Here is a 12923-nt window from a genome sequence, read left to right as displayed (position 1 = left end):
AGACACTCCAAAAAGCCCCCCTCCCCCATGTCTGTGCTGGCTCCTTGGGTGGGTGGGACTGGCACAGGCTCCTCTGTATGCCTGGCAAGGAGGAAAGAGAGCAGCCAGGTGGGCACCCAGCAAGGTGTGCAGGATCTGTGGCCAGTGGGTACATTCATTTATTTATTTGTTGGTTCAATTTCCACAGATGCATGGAGGCCACCATAAACATGCCTGGCAGATCAGGCAACTTCCGTGCTTTAATGGTGAAGGATGGGGGGGGGGGGTGGGCAGCGTCTGGGGCCACAGGCAATAATTTATTGCAGAATTCTACCCAGTCTAAAGGTGCCTGGCCTCTTTTTTTTTTTTTTCCTTAAAGCAAAGCAACTTCCATCCTCAGTACTCTTCCTCTTCAGGTAATTCTGGAAAAGGGATGGAGGCATCAGAAATGGCCTTCCTTGTGGGTAGGAGACGAATTCCAGAGCTCCCCCCATTCTTATTAGGCTGACCCTTCTGAGAACCAGGGAGACCCCCCTCCCCCTTTATGAGTGGCTGCTTTGCCCAGGAACACACAGCCTCTGCCTTTGGGACACCCAGCCAGTGAATGTGCCTACAATTTGGTGCAGGCCAGGCCCCCCCCGCCCTCCGCCCCCGCCCAGGATGGAGAGCATTTCCAAGTGATCCATGCTCCTGTTTCTCCTGTTGGCCAGAGGGCTGGATCCTGCAGCAGAATCTGGGGGTGGGAAGAGGCAGGGTGAGGGCTCCTTCTGCAGTGCTGCCGGGGGGGGGGAATTCTCCTTTCCCCCCTTCCTCTTCTTTGCATAGAGCCCTCAAGGTGTGGATTGAGGGGAGCTGTGGCAGGACCTCCTCTTCCTCCCCGCATGGCCTCTCATCTTTCAGCCTCTCCCCCCAGCAGCACCGCACACCCACCTCTCTTCGGGCACTTCAGCTGGCACTTCCCACACTTCCCCCCCCCCCCCGGAAGTGGGGTGGGTGGGTGGGTGGGCAGACAGGAGCTCCTGCTATGCACAGCATGAATGGAGCAGAACTGGGGAGACCCCCACCCCTCCCTTCCAGATGGTTTTAGGGTTAAGATTGGATGTGTACAAACACAGCAGATCTGTCATTTTGCATATTCATTCCAGACTCTTTGCCCCCCTCCGAGCATTACCCGCCTCCCTGCCTGTGTCAGGGACCCCCCCCCGCCCTTCAGCCCACCCCCTTCTTGAAAGGAAGCCTCCAGACTGGGCTGCTGGCCAGCAGGGCCCTGGGTTCAGGCCAATGGCCGGTGAAGCCCCATGCAGCCCCCATGGCTTGAGTCCCCGCCTCTCCGGGACCCCCGCCCTTCACCCCTCCCCAGAAGGGCTGCCCCGATGGGTGAGGAAAAGAGGGGGCTTCTCAGTTGGGGCTTGGTGGGCAGCAGCCGGCTTTTCTCCAAAACAGACCAACCAATGGGCTTCTGGAAAGCGCCACTCATTGAACCCCATTAGAGACGGGGCGGGGGGGGGGGCTCAGCCCTTGCTCCTCCCTGCCCAACAGCCGGGCTCACCAGCCACCTCGCAGTATTTCTGGCATTGCTTGATAGTGGAGTAGCTGTTGTGGCTACCGGGACAGCCGTAGAAAACGAAAGGCTCGCAGCTCTTGGAGGCCACGTTGCAGAAAAAGCGTTCTTTAGGCTCCCCACATCGTTCGGAAGAGTCGGGGAAAGTGCTGCAGCTTCTGTCGGCTGGCAAGAGAGGAGAGTCAGGACACTCAAAGCTTTCCTCAGTTGTAGGGGCTCTGGGGTGCATGTGTGGGGAAAGAGCAGCCCCCAAATAGAGGCTGGGGAATTCTGGGAGTTGAATCCGCAAGTCTTAAAGTTGTCCAGGTTGGAGACCCCCACCCTCGTGGAATTTGCATCCAGAGCAGGGGTGAAATCCAGCAGGTTCTGACAGGCTCTGGAGAACCGGTAGCGGAATTTTTGAGTAGTTTGGAGAACCGGCAAATGCCACCTCTGGCTGGCCCCACAGTGGGATGGGAATGGAGATTTTGCAATATCCTCCTAAGTTCTGTATTGCTTCTCTCCTTGATGAGTTTCCACTCAATGTTTCCCGTCCTGCCTTCTTCTGCTTTGGAGAATAAGTGACCCCTCCCCCTCTGTTTACTGGCAGCCCCTCAATTGTCTTCCAGGACAAAACTGTCCTCTCCCCCTGGATCCTTTGATGGGTGGACCTAACTAGATCCCTCCACCGTTCATCATAGGTTTCTTAGTCTCCGGATCTTTCATCTCTTTGGGCCAAGAGGGGCTCTGGGGAATCTCCCCCTCTGCTTCCGCTCTCCTGGCAGGAAAAGGGAGCAAAACCTCCCATCGCAGTTTGTTTTGCAGGGGCTCTGAGGACGAGGTTCGTGCAAGAAAAAATAGCCCTACAGGTGTGTCTGTGCTTAAGAAAAGCAGGGCAAGAATAACTCAGAAATGAAAAAAAACCAAGGTTGAGACCTGGAGATTCAGTTTCAATGAGATTCGTTGGAGGCTCCAAACTGAATCAGGTTTCTAAATTGGGATCAAAATTTCCAATCCAAATAGATTAATCTTTGATTTGGAGACTTGGTGGTTTGGTCCATGCACAGAAAGAGAACTCAAAGTGGTTTTCTAAGTCAGCTCACGCAACATCTCACTGGATGTTCCTCTGAATGAAGTGGGTGATGGACGTGGTCAGATCTGGCCCTGATCTGCTCATCCTGAGTTGCATGGGGGGGGGGGGGGCGGATCTCTGGACTGCAAACCAAACACAAGCCAGCAATGTGAGACAATCCAAGGAAACCCCTAGAGAAGTACAGTCTCTGGCTGGGAAGAAGCCAGGACTCCCTTTCTTTTGGGCTGCTCAGTTCAGACCTAGGATGTGTCACTCAATTCTGTGCCCCGAATTTGAGGAAGGACTTTGGCCACCAAGTGGGAAGGAGAAACGGAGTCGGTCAGCATTGAAAGAAGGAAACATTGGGCGGTTGATTAGCCTTGGGAAGCAATAAGGATGGAGATTAAGTTGGGGAAAACTTTCAGCATCTTAACAGCTGTTTGACTCTGACCTGGACACCATTCAGAAGCAGTCAGCTCTCCTTTACGAGTGTTTGAATGGAGCTGGGGGGTGGGGTGGGGTGGGGTGGAAAGCAACTGTCAGGGAGCCTCCTGCACTCCTTAGAGGGTGGACTACTAACTCCCTGCTCAGTTCCTGGATGTTAATGTTATTATGTTATTAATACTAATAATATTAATGATGTTGTTAGTATTATTATAATGTAATTATTTTTCAGTTAGTTTTATAATCGGTAAGCCGTCCATAAGCACCTTGTGGGGGAAATGGGCAACATAGAAATTTAATCAATCAATCAATCAATCAATCAATCTAACATTAAAATAATCCGCGGGCGAGCGACTGCGATGTCCTGCGGCAGCGTTTGCCCGTGGAGGCTGTGGGGAAGGCAGGGACCAGTGACCGGACCCACCGTTCATCGACGTCTTCTTCTGCGCTGGGCTTTCCCACGGCCCCCTTCGATGCGGCGTCCAGAGTCCACTGACTCCGAGGTGGGCGGCGTCCTTGGGCAGCCGGGATCCCTGCCCGAAGCCCCAGAGGCCGAGACTGGGAGCCGAATAAAGCCCGGCCGTCTCTCGTCTAGGGCTCCGCGAAGGACGCAGGGCCGCTATTCCCGCGTGCGGGGAAGTTCGGGAGCAGAACGGTGGGTCTCTGGGGGGCGCACAGCCCTGTGGAATTGGGGGTTCTCTTGGGGGTTCGGGCTGTGAGAAGACCCCTCTCTTGCCGAAGCATCCCACCGCCCCTCCCGCCCTAACGCTCGGCCCATTTACAACTGTCGTGCACGGAGAGCAGAGGGCTCCAGAGGACAAAGGCGACCCCCAAGAGGAGGAGGAGGAGGAGGAGGGCTGCGACTGGACCTCACGGTGATGGCTGGGCGACTGAGCCGCCTCCGACTCCCCTCTGGGGCAAAGAGCGCGGCGCTCCTCCCCTCCCCTCCGGAGGGCTGCGCTTGGAGACACCCCACCCCCGCCCCTCCAGATGGCTCTTGCGGAGAAGGTTTCGGCGCTTGGGTTCCGGCGGGGTAACGTCAGCGGGCGGAGGGACGGGGTGGGCTCGTGGCTTCCCAAAGGGAGGGCTAGAAGTCTTATCTCCTGGTGATTGGCTCAAAGTCACCCAGTGGCTTTTATTCCTATGGTGGGACTAGAACTCTCATCTCCTGGTAAGTGGCTAAAGTCACCCAGCCACTTTTCATGCCTAAGGAGAGAGTAGAACTCACCATTTCCTAGTTTCTACCCTGGTTTTTACTTGTAACAATCTTGATCTTTTGTCTCTTCAAATATGTTGCAGAACTTAATTTATTTTCATTTTTTTGTCCATCACAAAAATTTTCAAACTTTTCATCTTCATTGACAATCTTCAGTCTCAAAAGACTATGGTATCGTGTGAGAATCCAGGCGCTGGATATGAAAGGGGATGCATTAAGCTGGCAAAACAGGTGATGGGCTCCTGAATGAGGAGGGGGAGACACTCCAGAAAGTTCCCCCCGTGTCTGTGCTGGCTCCTTGGGTGGGTGGGACTGGCACAGGCTCCTCTGTATGCCTGGCAAGGAGGAAAGAGAGCAGCCAGGTGGGCACCCAGCAAGGTGTGTGAGATCTGTGGCCAGTGGGTACATTTATTTATTTATTTGTTGGTTCAATTTCTACAGATGGAGGCCACCATAAACGTGCCTGGCAGATCTGGCAACTTCCGTGCTTTAATGGTGAAGGATGGGAGTGGGGCAGCCTTTGCCGCCTTTCCCTTGCCCGGAAAAGATACTCCCAGGAAACTCACACAGAGCATCTGGGACCACCGTCTCCTTCAGGAAATCATTTATTCCAGAATTCCCTCCCTTTGAAAGGCGCCTGGGCTGGAGGCTTTGTGCGCCTGGTCTCATCCTGAACCGGCCTCTCTTTTCCTTCGCGCAAAGCAGGCCGAGCTTCCATCCACGGAGCCCTTAGGGAGATCCTGGAAAAGGGAAGGAGGCGTCAGGAACGGTCTTCCTTGGGGGGTTGCAGGAGGGGGGGGCTGAGAATCAGAGAGTCCCCCTCCCCCGCTGTGAGGGGCTGCTTTGCTCCAGCCTCTGCCTTCGTGACACCCCCCCCCCCCGCCAGTCTAGGCACATACATTTGGGTGTACTCCAGCCCCACTCCCTGGGGGAAGCGAACCTTCTCTTCTGCAGCAGGCTTAAGGGCGAGTGGAGCCCACCTAGCTTGAAGGTGGGGCAGATTTTTTCTGTCCCATAGGATGGACCTCATTCCCAAGAGATCCATGGTCCTCCTTCTCCTGCTGGCCAGTCGGCCGGATCCAGCAGCAGAATCTTGGAGGGGGGGGGGAGGAGCCAGGAAGAGGGCTCAATCAGTGATGCTGCCGGTGGGAGGGGGAGAAATCTCCTTTCCCCCTCCCTCTTCTTTGCACACAGTCCTCAAGGTGTGAATGCAGGACCTTCTCCTCCTTCCCACATGGCCTCCCACCTTTCAGCCCCCCTTCCCTCCTCCCCCACAGCACCACACACCCACCTCTATTGCGGCACCTCAGCCGGCACTCCCGACCTGTGTTGAAGTTGTTGAGGTTCCCCCCGCAGCCCCCGAAAGTGAAGGTCTTGCAATCCTTGGTGCTTGGATCGTAAAACCAGCGGTGCCTTTTGTTATCACAATCCCCCTTTTCAGGAGGCATCTGGCAGACATCTGCAGAGGGGAGGGAGGGGATAGAGGTTGGCATAGGTAGGCAGCTACATAGATGTTTTAAAAGGGAGGGAGGATGGAAGGAAGGAAAGAAAAAAGGAAGGAAGGAGAGAGGGAGTGGAGAGGGAGGGAGGGAGGGAGGGAGGGAGGAAGGAAGGAAGGAAGGAAGGAAGGAAGGAAGGAAGGAAGGAAAAAAGGAAAAAAGGAAGGAGGGAAGGAAGGAAGGAATCAGAAACCCAGAAGACTGGGCCCCTGGAAGTCCCCCCATCAGGGTAACCAGTCTTCCCTCCCCCACCCCAAGCCCCCCCTTTCCTCCCTCAGCTGGATTTGGGCATTTTTGGCTTCCTTTCAGACAGGTGCCCCCTGGAAGTGGGGGGGGGGGGTTTGCAGGCAGGAGCTCCTGCTATGCAGAGCATGAATGGAGCACAACTGGGGAGACACCCACCCCTCCCTTCCAGATGATTTTAGGGCTAGGATTAGATGTATACAAACACAGCAAATCTGTCATTTTGCATATTCATTCCTTCTCTTCGCTTCGAGTCTTCTCTTCGCCCCCCAAGTGTTACCTTCCTCCCTGCCTGCCTGTCTCAGGGCCGCCCCCCGTCCTTCAGCCCCCCCCTTCTTGAAAGGAAGCCTCTGAGTTTGCGATGCTGGCCAGCAGGGCCCTGGGTTCAGGCCAATGGCTGGTGAAGCCCCATGCAACCCCCATGGCTTGAGTCCCCGCCTCTCCGGGACCCCCGCCCTTCACCCCTCCCCCAGAAGGGCTGCCCTGACAGGTGAGGAAAAGGTTTTTTTTTTCTCATTTGGGGCTCAGCGGACAGAAGCAACCCATGGGCTCTGGGAAGCACCACTCACGCAGCCCCATGGCCCTTTCTCACAGGCCCTCAGCCCCTGCCCCTCCCTGCCCAACAGCCCAGCTCACCAATCTCTGCGCAAAATTGCTGGCATTTCTTCAGGGTGCGGTAGCTGTTCACGTTCATGGGGCAGCCGTAGTCACGGAATCTCTGGCATCTCTTGGAGGTGACGTTGTAGAAAAAATGGTCTTTGGGGAACCTACACCGTTCGTGATAGGTGGGGAACCTGCTGCAGCTTTCGTCGGCTGGCAAGAGAGGAGAGTCGGGACACTCAAAGCTTTCCTCAGTTGTAGGTGCTCTGGGGGTGTGTGGGGGAGGGGATAGAGCAGCCCCCAAATAGAGGCTGGGGATTTCTGGGAGTTGAATCCAGAAGTCTTAAAGTTGTCCATGTTGGAGACCCCCACCCTCCCCGAATTTGCATCCAGAGCCTCGGGGGCTTCGGGGGTGTCTCTTGACACAGGGAGGATCCCTCTGGATCCTTTCCTTGGTTTTGTTTGTCTTTGTTCCATGGTTATATTTTAACCGAAACTCAGGGAGGGAGCCTGAAGCCCTGAAGCAATGGGAAACCTCACCCCAGAATGCTGGTGCTGCACCCCATAGACTGCTAGGGCTGGAAGGGACCTTAGAGGTCTTCTAGTCCAACCCCCTGCTCAGGAGACCCTAGACCATTCTAGGCAAACGGCGGTTCAATCTCTTCTTCAAAACCTCCAGTGATGGAGCATCTACAACTTCTGAAGCAGCTCCTTCCATTGATGAATCGTTCTCAGGAAATTCCTCCTAAGTTCTGTATTGCTTCTCTCCTTGATGAGTTTCCACTCGATGTTTCCCGTCCTGCCTTCTTCTGCTTTGGAGAATAAGTGACCCCTCCCCCTCTGTTTAGTGGCAGCCCCTCAATTGTCTTCCAGGACAAAACTGTCCTCTCCCCCTGGATCCTTTGATGGCTGGACCTAACTAGATCCCTCCACCGTTCATCATAGGTTTCTTAGTCTCCGGATCTTTCATCTCTTTGGGCCAAGAGGGGCTCTGGGGAATCTCCCCCTTTGCTTCCGCTCTCCTGGCAGGAAAAGGGAGCAAGACCCCTTCGGGAAACAAAACCTCCCATCGCAGTTTGTTTTGCAGGGGCTCTGAGGACGAGGTTCGTGCAAGAAAAAATAGCCCTACAGGTGTGTTTGTGTGTCTGTGCTTAAGAAAAGCAGGGCAAGAATAACTCAGAAATGGAAAAAAACCAAGGTGGAGACCTGGAGATTCAGTTTCAATGAGATTCAACAGTGTCTCCAAATTAAATCAAGTTTCTAAATTGGGATCAAAATTTCCAATCCAAATAGATTAATCTTTGATTTGGAGACTTGGAGGTTTGGTCCAAGGAAAAGGGAGCAAGACCCCTTCGGGAAACAAACCGTCCCATCGCAGTTTGTTTTGCAGGGTCTCTGAGGATGAGGTTTCAGTTCACACCTAGGATGTGTCACTCAATTCTGTGCCCCGAATTTGAGGAAGGACTTTGGCCACCAAGTGGGAAGGAGAAATGGAGTCGGTCAGCATTGAAGGAAGGAAACGTTGGGTGGTTGATTAGCCTTGGGAAGCAATAAGGATGGAGATTAAGTTGGGGAAAACTTTCAGCATTTTAACAGCTGTTTGACTCTGACCTGGACACCATTCAGAAGCAGTCAGCTCTCCTTTATAACCATTATAACCATTGTTATAATGGTATTATTACTAATAATATTAATTGTGTTTAGTATTATAATGTAATTATTTTTCATTTGGCTTTATAATCTGTAACAGTCACCTTGTTGGGGATATGTGTGACATAGAATTTAATCAATCAATCAGTCAACCAACCAACCAACCAATCAATCAATCAATCAATCAAACAAACATTAAAAGAACCCTCCGGGCGGCCTTTGTATCAAGCCTAGTAACTCCCTGATCTCTTCCTGGGTGTTAATGTTATTATACTGTTATTAGTAACATTAATTACGTTATTAGTATTATTACAATGTGTATTTTTCACTTTATAATCTGTAAGCCGCCCAAAGTTACCTCGTAGGGGAGATGGGTGACATAGAAATGTAATCAATCAATCAATTAATATAACATTGAAAGAACCCTCGGATGGGCGGCTTCGATCTCCTTCGGCAGTGTTCGCGAGGGGAGGGTGGGGGGAAGGCGGGGACCGGACCCTCCGTTCATCGAAGTTTTCTTCTGCACCGGTCCGGTCTCCCCTCTCCGGGATTTTGTCAGCGGAGCTGATTCCGGACCTTCCCCCTGCGCTCGCCCCTTCCCACGGCCCCCTTCCACACGGCGTCCTGCGTCCTTGGGAAGCCGGGACCCCTGCCCGAAGGGACCCCGAAAGAAAGCCCGGCCAGGAGAGCCTCGCTCGCACCTCTCTCCCCCTTCTCCGTCTAAGACTTCGCGGAGGACGGAGGGCCGCTATTCCCGTGTCCGGGGAAGCCCGGGGAGCAGAACGGCGGGTCTTTGGGGGGCGCACAGCTGTGCGGAATGGGGGGGGGCTTCTCTTGGGCGTTCGGCGAGCATCCCCGAGGCTGCAGCTGGAGGGGGTTCAGACGGGGCGGGGGCTTTCAGGGTTCGAGCAACACAAGACCCCTCTGGTCCAGCCCCCCCCGCCCCACTTACAGCTGCCGGAGACGGAGGGCAGCGGGCTCCAGAGGGCAAAGGCGACTCCCAAGAGGAGGGGGAGGGGGCTGCGACCGGACCTCATGGCGATGGCTGGGCGACTGAGCCGCCTCCGACTCTTCTCCGGGCTAAGAGCGCGGGGCCCTCACCCCCTCCCCTCCCCTCCAGAGGGCCGGGCTGGGTCACCCCCTCGCCCCGCCCATGCCTCCTGCGGGGAAGGTTTCGGGGCCCGGGGGTCCGGCGGGGAACCGTCAGCGGAGTCCGGGGGTTCCCAATGGGAGGACTAGAACTCCCATCTCCTGGTGATTGGCTCAAAGTCTCCCAGCCCCTTTCACGGCTAAGGAGACACTAGAACTCGCCATTTCCTAGTGTTTAGTCTGGTTTTCACGTCTAACAATCTCCATCTTTCCTCTCTTCAAATAATGCTGCAGAACTTAATTTCTTTTCATTATTTTTTGTCTCACACAAATTTTTTTTCAAAGTTTTAACAATTTAACAGTTTTAACAATTACAAGGCCGTGTTGTAATTCCAAAACAGAAAATTACCCCACCACTCTCCTAATTTAGTGTTTGTATTTCCCTTTTATTGATGAAGACATCTTGTATGTCCAGTGTAACCTCTTTTTCCATGTCATTCTTGTAGCCATTCATTTTCATATCCAGGTCCATATCTAATTGTCCATCTTATCTGGCAGAACCTGTTCCCCTTCCATGACATCATCCACACTCAGCCCATCTCTCAAGGCAGAGGCCATTAAAATTAACATCTGGGACTATTGTTCAGAAGAGACATTCACCATCTCCCATGTTAAAATATTGTGCTTCATTCTTTTAACAGAATAATAGACTAACAGAGTTGGAAGGGATTTTGGAGCTCATCTAGCCCAATCCGCCCCCCGCCCAAGCAGGAGACCCTACACCATTTCTATCAGATGGCAGTCCAGTCTCTTCTCGAAAGCCTCCAGGGATGGAGCTCCCAGAACCTCTGAAGGCAACTTCTGTCCCATTGGTAGATTGTTCTCACTGTCAGAAAATTTCTCCTTATTTCCAGGTTGAATCTCTCCTTGATCAGTTTCCATCCATTATTCCTTCTCTGGCCTTCAGGTGCTTTGGAAAACAGCTTTGGAAAACAGCTTCCTCCTCCCTGTGGCATCCCTCCAATATTGGAAGATGCTCTCCTGTCTCCCCTGGTCCTTCTCTTCCCCAGACTAGCCATGCCCAGTTCCTGCAACCGTTCATTGTATGTTTTAGCCTCCAGTCTCCTAATCATCCTGGTTGCTGTTCTCTGCACTCTTTATTGTAGGTTAAATTTAAGGTCCTCTAAATTCTAGCACCCGAATTCAGTTGGTGTGGAATTCTCTTCTCCCAGGCAAGATGGAAGAGTTTAGTTTGTGTTTGGTCAACTGTAGAGTTCCCGTCAAGATCACCCAGGGCCCCGTTTATGAGCAGATCCAGCCCACTAATTTTATTGAGCACACCACGGCAACTGAGCTCGAACACAACGGAATTTGTACAATTGCGGGAAGCACATAGAATAATAGAGTTGGAAGGGACCTTGGAGTTCGTCTACTCCAACCCCCTGCTTGAGCAGATGACCGTGTATCAGGGGTGTCCCACTTTGGAACTTTAAGGCTCATGGACTTCAGCTCCCAGAATTCCCCAGAAACCCATGTCCACTCCTGCCCTAGACCTTTGCAGACAAAGGGCTGCCCAATCTCTTCCTAATACCCTCCGGGGATGGAGCACCCAAAGGTGCTTGTTCAGGAGGCAACTGGACTTTCTTCTTTGAAGACGTTTCGCTTCTCCTCCAAGAAGCTTCTTCAGCTCTGACAGGAATGGAAGAATTTATATTCCTTGCAGACAACTGGTCATTTGCATCCTTCTAGAGAGTCCTTGAGGCCACTTGGAGGTTTCTCTGTGTCCTCAGGGTCACCTGAGTGGTGCAAATGGTTCCTGTAGTCTGCAATTTTTTCCTCTGGAAATCCATTCCTGCTCTCACACCATTCGAGGGGTCTTCATCCCAAATTCAAAGAAAAAACAAGAAAGTCCAGCTGCCTCCTGAAAAAGCTCCTTTGGGACAACCATGACCTGGAAGAGGGAGAAACTCTACAGACTTCCAGTGATGAAGCACCTACAATGTCTGGAGGCAACCTGTTCCACTGATTAATTGTTCTCAGTCAGGATTTCCCCGCTTAATTCAAGGTTGATTCTCTCCTTGATCAGTTTCCATCCGTTGCTTCTCGTCCTGCCTTCAGGCGCTTTGGAGAATAGGGGTCCATCATTGCTTAGACGTCATCAGTCTGAAAAAAAGTATCCTCGTGACGTGGCTGCCCTTGAGGATGTCCCGTAGACAATCGTTCTTGTACATGAAATTGCAAAAACGACAGTGGACTACACAAACGGCATGCCATGTCTAAGTCCCAGCAATTATACAGATTCTGTTGTGTTCAGTTGCCGTGGTGTGCTTAATAAAATTAGTGGGCTGCATCTGCTCATAAACGGGGCCCTGGGTGATCTCGAGGGGAAGAGTAGAGTTGGCCAAGGGTTTTTTATGGATATTTCTGTATTTGGTTCAAGACAAGGTTTTAAAATAGGAAATGCAAAAGGGTCGCAGGAATTGGGTTTGGCTGGTCTAGAGAAAAGAAGGACTAGTGGGTGACAAGATAGGAGTCTTCCGGTATTTGAGGGGCTCCCACAAAGCAGAGGGGGGGGTCAAGATAGTCTCCAAAGCACCCGGGGCAGGGGAAGAAACAACGGATGGAAACTAATCAAGCAGAGAAGCAACCTGGAACCAAGGAGAAATTTCCTGAGAGTGAGGACAATTAATCAGTGGAACTGGTTGTCTGCAGACATTGTGGGGGCTCCATCACTGGAGCTCTTCAAGAAGAGACTGGACAGTCACTTGTCTGAAATTGTAGAGGGTCTCCTGTCTGAGCAGGGGGTTGGAGTAGAAGTCCCTTCCGACTCTCTCCTGTCCTGTCCTGTCCTTCCTGTCACCTGCGCATAGACCAGCTGTGGTCTACCCAGAGGATGAGCTGGACCAAAAGTGAGGATGGTGTCTGTCATGACCTCTCCTCTGGAAGTCCTCTTCTGGCCTCCTGACCAGGCTGACAGGACCTTCTTCCCCAACACAATCCCTAGCAGCAGCTGAACTGGGGGGCCACCGTTCTACCAAGGGTGGTTCAGGAGGAGGAGAGGTCAAGAGACCGTGGGAGGGGGACTTGGAGGGTCAGTCTCATGGCTTCCACAGAGTGGGGATGGACAGCTATCAAGAAGAAGGCTCCCACCCCACCAAGTTCTGCTTCGGCATTATGGCTCCTTCCGTTCTTACACCTGCTCTCCCTTGGATGGACCCGAGGAGAGCCTGAAAGATCCCAGAGAGACTTGCCTGTGTCCAGACCAAGTCTCGGCCCAGGAGACACCACAGAGCCATGCTGTGTAGGTCCTAAGTTCATAGGGCCTTTCCCGATAGTGAAAGTAAGAAACCCTGTTACTGTTCAGCTTAGACTCCCATGCTTGGTAGGGAAAGTGCATCCGGTGTTCCATAGCAGCTTCTTAAAGCCAGTAGTCGGCTTCCAGGTAAGGCCGGTAGACCGGGCTGCCCAGAAGCCTATCCTAGTCCAAGGGGAGACCCATTACGAGGTAAAGAAGATTTTGGACTGGTGTTTACATCGGGGTCACTTGCAAGACGTAGTCTACCGGAGGGGATATCCTCTATCTGAAGCTAC

At 52.8% G+C, this 12923-nt stretch overlaps 1 protein-coding gene across 1 annotated transcript; it reads right to left on the bottom strand.

The window, feature by feature from the left end:
• Positions 1-375: 375 nt before the first annotated feature.
• Positions 376-9280, bottom strand: LOC139315132 (carboxypeptidase inhibitor SmCI-like). The gene is made up of 6 exons (XM_070941151.1): positions 9196-9280; positions 6630-6806; positions 5543-5710; positions 3460-3568; positions 1529-1758; positions 376-401 (listed from the first exon to the last, which is right to left on the bottom strand). The coding sequence occupies exons 1-6, from the start codon at positions 9278-9280 to the stop codon at positions 376-378; spliced, it is 795 nt and encodes a 264-aa protein (XP_070797252.1).
• Between the last annotated feature and the right edge of the window lie 3643 nt (positions 9281-12923).

The sequence above is a fragment of the Pituophis catenifer genome, unplaced genomic scaffold, assembly GCF_029215685.1.
Source record: "Pituophis catenifer annectens isolate HBS135680 unplaced genomic scaffold, rPitCat1.0.hap2 SCAF_3, whole genome shotgun sequence".
In the NCBI taxonomy this organism is placed as follows: domain Eukaryota; kingdom Metazoa; phylum Chordata; class Lepidosauria; order Squamata; family Colubridae; genus Pituophis; species Pituophis catenifer.
Note: the sequence above shows the minus strand (reverse complement) of the source record. Positions and strands in the feature narration are given on the sequence as shown.